Raw genomic sequence first — 13,082 nt, forward strand, 5'->3', positions numbered from 1 at the left:
CAGTGCCCACTAAACCCTTCCAGCATTTTATATTGGTTGTGGCAGTCATTAGGGAAAATAATAATTAGGAAAATGGAATTAATGAAGAAGTCTTACCTTAAAAGCTTACCTGTCCGTTCTTGAGACTGGGAAGCAAAGAATTCTGGTGGAAGGGAAACTAACAGATGGAAATGAAACTAGAAGGAGCCATATCTTAAGTCAATATTTGAGGAAGCCAAGGCTATGTGCTATGTGCTAAATGTGGAAGGTCAGAGAATTGGCACTACAGGTAAATCGATAATTATTGATCCAAAACTAGGACATTTGAAGATATGGTACAACAGCGCCATCTATCCTCCATCTGATGTAAATAGCAGGTAATTCAGCCCTATGGTATTCTAATAAGAATATAGGAAAATAATGTATTGTGATTACAGAAGGATTAATAAGGGAAATGCTTGCTTTGAATAAGTTAGAGATACATATATGAAGATATATGGAGTCGTATATGTGTAAAGAGATATATATGAAGTTATGATTCATTCTAAAGATTCACCTTTACGTAATTCATTTGGGAATGTGGCTGGTCAGCTGATGAAAAGGGGAACAGTGGAAATTATAGTATTTTGCCAACAAATGTTCTTGGCTGCGGTTCCTCGAGGACAAACTGATAATGATTAGATTGTTAAATGTCAAGACCCATATGCGCATGTGCAAACTAGGAAATTCTGCCTATATATACTGGTTGCTTTGGGGTATTGCTTTGTGCCACATCAGCCATTTTGGACGCTGGAGCACCCTTACCCTGGGTAAGCATTAAATTCTGTGAACTTGCAAAAGCTGTCTCTGTCTCTTCCTTCTTCACTGATCTCCTGGAAAATTGGAATTTGGGGACCCTCCCGTAACAGGTCATGAGAGTTCTTTGTGCCAAGTTTGGTTCAATTCCATCCTTGGTGGAGTTCAGAATCCTCTTTGATTGTAGGTGAACTATAAATCCCAGCAACTACAACTCCCAGATGGCAAAATCAATCTCCTCCCGAACCTAACCAGTATTCAGATTTGGGTGTATCGGGTATTTGTGCCGAATTTGGTCCAATAAATGAAAATACATCCTGCATATCATATATTTACATTACGATTCATAACAGTAGCAAAATTACAGTTATGATGTAGCAACGAAAATAATTTTCTCATTGGGGGTCATGACAACATGGGGACCTGTATTAAGGGGTCGCGGCATTAGGAAGGTTGAGAAACACTGTTCTAAATGGTTCTAAAGTACTTACAAAACTAAAGTTCTAGTGGTGAAAAGTAGGAGGTGTTGGTGCTTTGCTTCTATAGTGTTGCTAAAATTCTGGTGGCGAAAATTTCAGAACTATAACAAAAATTTCAAAATTTCATTATTATATCATTATTGATGATTTTTATGACAGAACCAATTAGGAACTGCCATTTATAATGAAATTTTGAAAGTTTTGTTAGAGTTCTGAAAATTTCACCACCAGAACTTTGGCAACATTGTAGAAGCAAAGCACCAGCGCCCCCTAGTTTTCACCACCAGAATTTTAGTTTTGTAAGTGCTTTAGAACCATTTAGAACAGTATTTCTCAACCTTCCTAATGATGCGACCCCTTAATACAGTTCCTCATGTTGTGGTGACCCCCAACCATAGAATTATTTTCGTTGCTACTTCATAACTGTAGTTTTGCTACTGTTATGAATTGTAATGTAAATATCCGATATGCAGGATGTATTTTCATTCACTGGACCAAATTTAGCACAAATACCCAATTTGAATAATGGTGGGGTTGGGGGGGGGGGCTGATTTTGTCATTTGGAAGTTGTAGTTGCTGGGATTTATAGTTAACCTACAATCAAAGAGCATTCTGAACTCCACCAACAATGGAATTGAACCAAACTTGCCACACACAACTCCCATGACCAACAGAAAACACTGGAAGGGTTTGGTGGGCATTGACCTTAAGTTTTGGAGTTGTAGCTCACCTACATCCAGAGAGCACTGTGGACTCAAAGAATGATGGATCTGGACCAAACTTGGCACAAATACTCAATATGGCCAAATGTGAACACTGGTGGGGCTTGGGGAAAATAGACCTTGACCTTTTGAAGTTGTAGTTGCTGGGATGTATAGTTCACCTACAATCAGCATTCTGAACTCCACCAATGATAGAATTGGGCCAAACTTCCCACACAGAACCCCCATGACCAACAGAAAAAACTGTGTTTTCTGATAGTCTTTGATGACCCTTCTGACATCCCATCACGACCCCCCCAGGGGTCCCGACCCCCAGGTTGAGAAACACTGATTTAGAAGCATGGATTGTACATGCTTAGCGTTCATGCTCTTAGCATTTAGGTAGCATATTACTGAGCAAACCTTGCACTTGAAGAGAAACAGAATGTGGACACTCATCTCTAACCTAAGTTGATGAGCTACTGACGACTGGCACTGCTCATTCGCTTCCACTGGCTTCCCACTACACAGCAGTGATACCAACTTCCCCCAAGAAAATTTCCAGTGAGAGCTATGTGCCTTGTAACCTTACTTTCTGGATGACTCTCATAGATTCTAACTTGAATTGGCTTATAAGGTAGAAAAACCCACAAACATGTCTTCCTATTCAAGAGAAATGATTGCCTAAATCCCAACAAATGTATGGACCAGGCTGTGGCGTAGTTAGCTGAAAGCTAGCTGCATTAAATCGCTACTGACAGAGAATTCATGAGTTCGAAGCCAGCCCGGTTCAGAGTGAGTTTCCGTCCATTCGTCTAGCTTGCTGTTGACCTATGCAGCCCGGAAGACAGTTGCATCAGTCAAGTAGGAAATGTAGGTGTTGCTTAAGCAGGGAAGCTAATTTAACTAATTTACAATGCCATAAAACCTTCCAGCAGCGTGCAGAAGAATGAGGAAGTACTCAATCAAAGAACTTGGTGTCACAATGGACGGTGAAGCGGCAGCTCCCCCTGTGGCCAGAATCAAGCCAGAATCCAGCATACCCTCATGAAGCTGGAAAAAGCTTGGGCACAGCTGGAATGTTAAAATTGCCTCTGCGTCTGTCTATATATGTGTTGTGACTCAGCTGGAACCACAGAGTGCCTCTGAGGAGGATGATGGGACTCAGGTTCACAATCTGGTTCAAAATGTCCCTGTTATAGTCAATGAGGAACAGGGTGTGGAAGTTCAGTTTCCCACAACAAGGAGTTTGTTGATACTGAAACTAGCCAGGTGCAGGTGGAAATTGACTCAGGAAAGGAGGACAGTTCTCAGCCTGATAATGAGCAGGAAGGCAAACTTCCTGCTCACAGACTGACCTTGACGCACAGACTGACCTTGACGAAATGGGAACCTTAGATCGTGCTGACCGTTTGGAATTCAGAGTTCGAAGGTGTGTGAGAATAGCTAACAAGAAGGAGATCAGAGACCAAAGAAATGCCTTCATGTTTTTGCAAAGGGTATTAAGCAGTGTGTTTGGGTCAGTGGCGAGGAAAGTGAAACTGAACAGCCGGATGAAAATGTTTTGGAATCCAGCCGTGATAGCTCTCCACCTGGGTTTTTTTAATGAGGACCGAATGGAACAGATAGCTAGAGACAGGAGTGATTCACAGTTTCTACAAAGGTCAAATAGATTACAGGAGAGACAGGCCCAGGCTTCAAAGTCAAGGGGCGTTTCAAGGAATAGTTTCTTTGGTTTAAGGGGCCTCCTTCCGGGTGTCTCGTTAGATCAAGCAACGTTTTGGACTGCGGCTGTGCCTTGGCAGAATTCCTGTGTTCCATGGCCGGTAATCCCAGAGGCTTCTAGTTTTCAAGTACATGGTTAGCGAGAGGCTAACAGGTTCCTGGTTCTTGTATTGTGGTTTTTGGAATTTTGCTCAAGTTCAGAGATTTTCCTGACTGCTGTGTTTCTATTGTGGCTTTTTGACTTTGCATTTACCTTTCTTTTGTAACCAATTTTTCATCAATAAAAAAGGATTGTTTTTCCTACAGTCCAGTGTGGTGGATTTAATCTTATGGTCTCGTTTCCTGATCTGGGATGCAACATTGCCGTACTGAGGACAAACCAATTAAATAAGTCACAACTTTCTAGCAATTTATGGCAGACAAACTCTGGCACCCTCTGCGGAAGAGTATGTCCTGATCCAACTTTGAAAACTCCAAAACACAAATTAGAAAAGGCAGCAAATTGACCTGGAGTTTGCATTTCATCTGGGAGGGATCAAAAGCAAGCAAGAAAAAATATATAAGCCAACCTTATCTGACTAGTTTGCTCATCAATCGCATCGACGGCACTTTCCACGGAGCTGAGCAAGGACTGGATCTGGCTGGCCGTCTCTTTCAGCAGGAAGCGGGTCACAAACTGGTCCACGTTGGTTCCTCTCTCGTACACCTGCGAAGAAAGGGAAAAGTGCTGCTTTAAAAAATGTGGATTGCAAGGCCAGAATTTATGAGATCCTTTTGGAAACCTTTTGGAGCCTAGAAAACAACTAGTTGATATCGGGCAAGGCACACTTTCTCAACTTCGGAGGAAGCTATTTTGTGGAAGGGCAATTGTGTTCACATTTGAGGATGTTGTATTACAATAATTATTACATGCTGTCGGTGAAATCCCACATGCGTCACAGGCGCATTTGGGGGGGACGAGGGACAGGGCCTTCTCTGTGGTTGCCCCCTGACTCGGGAACACCCTCCCCAAAGACATTAGACTAGCACCCACGTTGGCAGTCTTCAAGAAGAATCTGAAGACCTGGCTATTCCGATGTGCCTTTCCGGAATATGATAATCTCCAGCACTACGTCCCAGAAGCACTTTATTGAGTTTAAGACTCTCTGCACATTGCACTTGCCCGGAAATCCAAATACCACCTGGCACACCCAGCACTTTTTTAACTTGTACCCACCACTGGCTCGGCCCTGGTTTTATTGCGTAATTTGATGTATTGTTTTTTATTGCTTATGTTTTATTTTGCTTTAAATTGTACTGTTATTGTTTTGCTGTTGTTGTGTTGAGGCCTTGGCCTTTGTAAGCCGCATCGAGTCCTGCGGGAGATGTTAGCGGGGTACAAATAAAGTTTAATAATAATAATGATAATAATAATAATCTTTCCCCCGGGGATTGCTTCTTGCCTTCCTTTGAAGAACTGGAACTCCCAAGGATCAAAACACTGTAGATAACTCAGAATAGGTTTTATTGTCCACAAAGAGTTATCCCTTTAAGGCAATAAGCTGGAAGTTTCAAAGGGGTAAAGGAAAATATACATTACAGTCTCTGGATGTCTTGGGTCCAAGGAGTTTTGCAACTGAGAAGCTTTTCCTGTTTCCTCTTTTCTCAATGGCTGTGAATGCCGGAGCATTTACAACCCCAGTCTATATTTGAAAACACTAAGCCACTAAGCCGGTCTGATGCCACAGGACCGGTTTGAAGGTGCTTGGGTCTCCTCAACGTTGTCCAGGGCGATCTGGGCATGAAGTATGAGTCCCAAGGGTAAAAACCTTAGAATTAGTGATGAGAGGTAACTTAATTAAGGGCTTTAGAGCCAAGTCTCTCTCTTACGTCTATCTGATAGAAAGTTTGATGGTAGAATGGAAAAGGAAAAGCTCTGCCCTCCTCCAGGAAGAGGTGGAGCCAAGCAATTGAGCTGAGGAAGCAATATAACTGGTGCAAACAACATTGATTTGATGTCGAGCACCCCCCCCCCCAAATAAGGGATAGTGACTTATAGTTCTGCAAAGGGCAAGGGCACCAAACTACACAACAAGGGTTAAGTCTTGGTCACATTGCCAAGGCACTGACAACAACAAGGACCCCACGAGGCTTTTGGGAAATGGTTGGATCTTGGGACTTCTGCCCTTTGTGAGAGTTGTAGTTTCCCAAGGACCAAAGTGTGAATCAGTTGCAGCACAGCTGGGGTTTCATCTGCCAGCCTTCCCAATGATCATGGTCTCTCTGCCTGCATGTCTTGGACTTCAGTACATACTATCTCCCTCATGAACTTTCCTCAAAGACCTTTTAAAACATTGGACTTCAGGCTTCTTCATGAAAATTAATCCTCTTATTAAATATACTTGGGATGTGGGACAAAGATGGGGTTTTGTTGCTATGAAATGCTTATGATTTGAATGTATGTATCTTGCTATGAAATATTGCCTGCCCCTTTGCTTTTCCCTTTGCCCTTTGCCCTAGAAAATTGCGACCAGAGATTGCTCACTGCCTGAGGGAGAGCCAAGCTCCCCTGAAACCAACCAAATCATCAAGCCTTTTGCATGGACAATAGCAAGCTGAAACTTCCTCTTGTTTGCTTTCTGGCAGGCAAGGAAGTTTCTCTGGACACTTTGATTGAATCACAAAAGGATAAGGACGACCCCCGGGGTCCCCTGTCCGGGCTCTGTTTGTCTCTTTTGCCAAGGCCCATCAAGGACACTCCTTATCAGATCCGAAACAGGAAAACCTTTCTTAAAATAATTAAGCTTTGCCGGCCAGCGATAACCCCATCATTTCCCCCATTGTCAGCAATCATCCCGCCTCCTCTCTCCTGATTCATCCATCTTCGGAAGCGAGAGGAACGTGCCCATTGGCTACTCAGAGGCGGAGAAGCTTGCTGACTGGCCCAAAGTGAGGCGGGCCACCAAGTCTCCTCCTATCTCTTCAGGCCAGCAGCCAATCAGCGTGAAGCCGGGCGGGGAGGAGAGAGCGGGAAATTTGAATTGTTTCCTATAAAAATGCCTATAAATCTTGCATTGGTATGCTTGTAGTGGAACTATTCCTGCAATGCATCCGATCTCAGCTGAATCACTAATAAAGACACCTCGGTCGCCAGCTTCTTCCGCTTTGGTGGGGATTTATTATTTTAATATTTTCGCTGCTGGAACTGGCTTCGCTGCCCTCACCAAGGTTCCAGGACCCTCTTTGGTGCGGTCCTCGGGATCTCCTCGGCTGGGGAGATCCTCCTAAAAGCGTCTCGATATCAGATTGACAGCTATAAATAACCAATCAATCCAACTATACATTTACAAACTAGGCAAGTTTGGGCATGTTATACAGTTTAAACCTTTGCAAATTAAAGTTCTACATATAGGTGGTGCCACTCGCGCCATCACATTGACAGCTTCAGGGACAAAATAATGGTTCGCAGCTTGGGTGTGACCCTGGACTCGTCGCTGAGCCTGGATCCCCAGGTTTCAGCGGTGACCAGGGGAGCATTTGCACAGCTCAGGCTCGTGCGCCAGCTGCGCCCGTATCTTGGGAAGTCTGACTTGGCCACGGTGGTACACGCTTTGGTCACATCCCGCCTCGACTACTGCAACGCTCTCTACGTGGGGCTGCCCTTGAAAACGGCCCGGAAGCTCCAGCTAGTCCAGCGCGCGGCAGCCATGTTGTTAACAGGAGCAGGGCGTAGGGAGCACACAACGCCCCTGCTGTCCCAGCTCCACTGGCTGCCGATTTGCTACCGGGCCCAATTTAAGGTGCTGGTACTATCCTACAAAGCCCTAAACGGTTCCGGCCCAAAATACCTTGCAGACCGCATCTTGGCCTACGAGCCCACGAGGACCTTGAGATCATCCGGGGAGGCCCTTCTCTCGATCCCGTCTGCCTCACAGGCACGCCTGGCGGGGACGAGAGAGCGGGCCTTCTCGGTGGTGGCCCCCCGGCTGTGGAACGCCCTCCCTGCTGAAGTTAGACAGGCGCCCTCCCTTATGGCCTTTCGTAAGAGCCTGAAAACATGGCTCTTCGAGTTGGCCTTTAACTGAGTGCTATATCTTGGCAATGATGACCGGAATGGACCACGACTATGAGACTGACTATGACCCATGATATGACGAAGCGGATTTTTAGTATAAGTATATGTCAAGTAGTAGTAGCATGTTATGTATTGTTCTGATTACTGTAAATTGTCCTTTCTATGTTGTTGTTCACCGCCACGAGTCGCCCCCTGGGCTGAGAGTGGCGGTAAATAAGTGCAAGTAATAAATAAATAAATAAATAATAAAATAATGGGTTCCAGGAGCCACTCTAACCACACAGAGCTTTGCAACTGCATTCAACTCGATCACGATTGCATTCTCACTGCAGTCCTTCCACTATTTGGTTCACCCTAGGCCCAGGAATGTGTCTATTACAAAAAGCAACACCTGGCTGGAGTGTCCCATCCCCTGGGCGGAAACCGTGGGCGGAAACCAGGTGCATTTCCCGTGTCTCGTTGCGCTTCCAACAAATCCCTTGTCTTTCATCCCTTCCTTCCTGCCAAGAGATCTGCACGCTTTCCTTCCCCAAGGGACACTTCCTTCGAAGCGCTCTCCGCGGCCTCCGAACATTGTCATAGGCAGCCTATTCTGCACAGCCAAGTTCATCCACATGCAAAGGGATTGACTCCCGACAGGCTTTTAAGACTCAGTTCCCCTGGCAACGGTCTCTAATTGAATCAAGGTTGTCTTGGGCATGTTCTGTTCTTCATTTGGAATCTATTGTCAGTCCCAGCATCCCACTGGAGAGATTTTTTGAGCGGTTTGTGGAGCTCCGTGGCATATTTTGTGCAGTTATAATATACTAGCATATATATCCGCACTGGCACAACAGGTTAAACCGTTGAGCTGCTGAACTTGCTGACCAGAAAGTTGGCAGTTCGAATCTGCTAACCCCAGCTCCTGCCAACCTAGCAGTTCAAAAACATGCAAATGTGAGTAGATCAATAGGTACCACTTTAATGGGAAGGTAAATGTGCAGTAACCCATGACAATACTAAAACTTTATTAGAAACTAGCTGTACCCGCCATGTGTTGCTGTGGCCAACCTTCCTTCTTTCTGTCCTTCTTTCTCTCCTTCTTTCTCTCCTTCATTCATTCCCTCTTTCCTTCCTTCCTGTCTTTTCTTCTCTTCTTCCTTCCTTCTCTATCTCTTTCCTTCCTTCCCCCTTTTTCTTTCTATTCTGCTGTCTCTCTTTTTTCCTTCTCTCTTTCCTTCTTTCCTTCCTTCCCTCCCTCTTTCTCTACATCTTCCCCCTTCCTTCGTTCCCTATTTCCTTTCTTCTTTCCCTTTTTTTCTTTCCTTCTCTCCTTCCTTCCTTCTCTAATTTTCCTTCCACCCCCTTTTTCTTTCCCTCCCTCATTCTCTCCTTTCTTCCTTCTCTACCTCCTTCCTTCCTTCCTTCCTTCCTTCCTTCCTTCCTTCCTTCCTTCCTTTTCTCTTTGCTTCCATGCTTCCTTCTCCCTTTCCCTCCCTCCCTCCCTCCCTCTTTCTTTTCTTTCTTTCTTTTCTCCCCTTCCCTCCCTCTTTCTTCTCTTTTTTTCTGTATTGTCATTTAGCTTTTCGTTATTTAGCTTTTGGGGGCTTTTTAAGTCCCTTCTGCTGTATTTTTCAATGTTTTTAATGAATGAAGGGCATACTTTGGGTTGTTAGGTGTCTTGTGTCCAAATTTGGTGTCAATTCCCCCAGTGGTTTTTGAGTTCTGTTAATCCCACAAACGAACATTACATTTTTATTTATATAGATGTTCATTGTTAGCGGAAGGCTTCCCTTAGAATGCCCCCATTGCCATGATTTGGCCCTCTGAAAGGGACTATCTGCTGACACTTGAGCTCTCTTTCATTTGCTATCTTTCTCTCCGAGGATGCCTTTCTATGTATCCAATGCCCTCTGGTGGTTGCAGATGAGAGCTGCATACACATATCCCTATTTCTTCATTTTGGGGGCCATAACCCCAAATGGGGTAGAGTATTTAGTTGAAACCCTGCCAGTATTTTAAGTTGGATCATGAAGTATATGAATGCCATGTCTGGTCCTGATTCATCGAGCCATGTAGGAGACTTTGCAGAACGAACATACACACATATTTTCACAGATAGATAGATCAGCAAGGTACAAAGAGTACATTGCTAGGAATGGTGCTCCTCTCTAGAATGAGAGGCATTGTGGCTGAGATCCTTTGAAGGATTTCAGATTTCCAGATATGAAATGCTCTACATATATTATAACTTCAGTTTGGCTTCCCATCAACCTGCTTGGCTTATGTCGGCAACAGTTGAGTCAGCGCACAATTACGTTGCCCCCCCCCCCCATGCCTCCCTCTGTCTTGATTGTAGACCATTGGGGGCCACTAACCTGCTTTAAATTCTGTGTCTGCATGCCATCAGGCGCACTGCTGGCACGGTAGAAGAGGATAATTACAATAATTAATAATAAGAACAAATGTTATTATGTGATTAAAATGGTTAAACTGGGATTTAAATAGGAGTTATTCATTTGTTCCACGCGGAACGCAAAGCGGTTTCTCCCCAGCAGGCAAATGCTGTACAAACTGTGCCTTTGGGGAATTGCTGCACCAGATGGTTTGGCTCGAGGTGAGTTACATTCGTGCATACCAAAAAAAGGAGGTGTTTCTGCACGCTGGAAATGCTACAGCTCTGTCACATATATCTATCACATATCTGTCATATAATCATATCTTCTAGGCTTGGGCAATCCATGGTTCTAAATGGTTCTAAAGTACTTACAAAACTAAAGTTCTGGTGGTGAAAATTTCAGAACTCTAACAAAACTCTCAAAATTTCATAATAAATGGCAGTTCCTAATTGGTTCTGTCATTAAAATCACCAATAATGAAATAATAATTAAATTTTGAAAGTTTTGTTAGAGTTCTGAAATTTTCACCACCAGAACTTTAGTTTTGTAAGTACTTTAGAACCATTTAGAACCATGGATTGCCCAAGCCTAATATCTTCCGACATTTTACGGATGAAAACTGGGATGCATAAAGCAGAGCAACATCACACAGTGGTCAAGATGGGAAAAGATATTAATGGTGGTCCAGCGGGTTCTTCTCCTGTGAACCTGGAGAGAGAATACATTTACCACTGTTAGCCCATCAAGTTTCAGAACGTTCCACTCATTCACAGATTTTTGGGGTATTTTCTGTTATATGTTCTGCTTCCTAAATTCCTATATTATGACCTTAAGCCAAACTTGCACTACGAAGACACCCCTTTTCTTCCAAAATGCATGCTTTTGCATGAGCTCTTAGTGTGAGATTGATGTGGAGATATTGGAAACATAAATATTTATGCATATATTGTATGTGATCATAATAAATTGTGGCAAGTTCTTGGTGGAATGGGCATACCAAATCACTTTGTCTCTCTCCTGAGGAACCTGTACAAGGACCAAGGAGCAACAGTAAGAAATGACCATGGAACAACAGACTGGTTCAAGATTGGGAAAGGCGTACGGCAGGACTGTATACTCTCACCCAACCTATTAAACTTGCATGCAGAACAGATCATGCAATGTGCAGGGCTTGATGAATGCAAGGCCGGGGTGAAAATTGCTGGAAGAAACATTAACAACCTTAGATATGCGGATGATACCACTTTGATGGCTGAAAGCAAGGAGGAGCCGTCTAACCAAGGTGAAAGAAGAAAGCGCAAAAGCTGGGTTGCAGCTAAACATCAAAAAATCCCAAGATTATGGCAACAAGAATGATTGACAACTGGGAAATAGAGGGAGAAAACGTGGAGGCCGTAACAGACTTTGTATTTTTAGGTGCAAAGATTACTGCAGATGCAGACTGCAGCCAGGAAATCAGGAGACACTTCCTTCTTGGGAGGAGAGCAATGTCCAATCTTGATAAAATAGTCAAGAGTAGAGACATCACACTGGCAACAAAGATCCGCCTAGTCAAAGCCATGGTATTCCCTGTAGTAACCTACGGATGTGAGAGCTGGACCTTAGGGAAGGCTGAGCGAAGGAAGAGAGATACTTTTGAACTGTGGTGCTGGAGGAAAGTTCTGAGAATGCCTTGGACTGCGAGAAGATCCAACCAGTCCATCCTCCAGGAAATAAAGCCCGGCTGCTCACTGGAGGGAAGGAGAGTAGAGGCCAAGATGAAGTACTTTGGCCACATCATGAGAAGAAAGGAAAGCTTAGAGAAGACAATGATGCTGTGGAAAATGGAAGGAAAAAGGAAGAGGGGCCGACCAAGAGCAAGATGGATGGATGGCATCCTTGAAGTGACTGGATTGACCTTGAAGGAGCTGGGGGTGGTGACGGCTGACAGGAAGTTCTGGTGTGGGCTGGTCCATGAGGTCACGAAGAGTCGGAAACGAATGAACAACAAATATTGTATGCACATTACAAGCACTGAAATGTAGAGAAAATCAAGTTCTCTCTGTATTAGAAAACCAAGCTGACAGGACAAAGGGAAGATGAAGTATCTGTGTCCAAGGCACAGGCAAGAGGGGGGTAAACATTCCAGTGGAGGGAGATAAGAAAGTCCTGGCACCAACAGATATAAGTAAAAAGTAAGGTGTTTTTCCCCCTCCTCCTGACAGGTGAAAAGTTGGATGTAAGCTGCTCCTTAGAAAAAAATATGAAAACATGCCCCTTGGACATAGAAGATACAATCTGATATTTCTATGATGCTTAAGGTGACGTAGTGATGATGCTAACATATGTAGAAGCATGTTTCTTTGTTTGCCTGCTGTAACGACAATAAGGGTCTTTTATTGCATGTGACAGGGGGGGAACCTTTCTTTTCAATCTCACCACTGCCACCACTGTAAAGAAGATCGTGTATTCTTACAGGCAGGAGAGACAACACGCTGTCTCTAATCCCTCCTGTCAGACCCAAAGCGCTTCAACACGAGTGTTGTTGTTATAACGTGAGTGTGTAATGGTAGGTTTGCTGCCACCACCCCAAATTACAGTTTGAGGAATTGTCTTGTTGTTGTACTTGAGGTAAAATGTCCCTATACACCGGTTCTTCCTTTTGGCTCCCTTTCTGGTGGCTGAACTGTAGAGATGTGGAGGCTTACGGGATCTAACCTTATATGACGAAACAAGGCTGAAGCAGATTAACAGTAAACTAGAGAACAGGTTTATTGAAGTATTTGAAGCAAACAACTGACTACTGAGAGGTACATACTAGGGCTGGGTGGTTTCGTTCGTTAATTTTGTATATCGTTTCCCCCCCGTTAATTTCCCATATACGAAACGATATCAAACTTTTTTCCAAACCCGGAAGTGTATTTTCAAAATCGAAACAGCATGCGCCAAATATTTTTGTATTTCCGTCCATTTCAGAAATACGTAAGATGCT

The 13,082-nt window shown here is 43.9% G+C and overlaps 1 protein-coding gene across 1 annotated transcript in view; it reads right to left on the minus strand.

The window, feature by feature from the left end:
* Positions 1-13,082, minus strand: part of NECAB2 (N-terminal EF-hand calcium binding protein 2) — a 332,316-nt gene that overhangs the window by 64,180 nt on the left and 255,054 nt on the right. Inside the window, exon 6 of the mRNA XM_060788246.2 lies at positions 4,249-4,385. Within this exon, the coding sequence (XP_060644229.2) occupies positions 4,249-4,385 (137 nt within the window). The remainder of the gene's footprint in view (positions 1-4,248; positions 4,386-13,082) is intronic.

Source organism: Anolis sagrei, chromosome 8 (genome assembly GCF_037176765.1).
Source record: "Anolis sagrei isolate rAnoSag1 chromosome 8, rAnoSag1.mat, whole genome shotgun sequence".
In the NCBI taxonomy this organism is placed as follows: Eukaryota; Metazoa; Chordata; class Lepidosauria; order Squamata; family Dactyloidae; genus Anolis; species Anolis sagrei.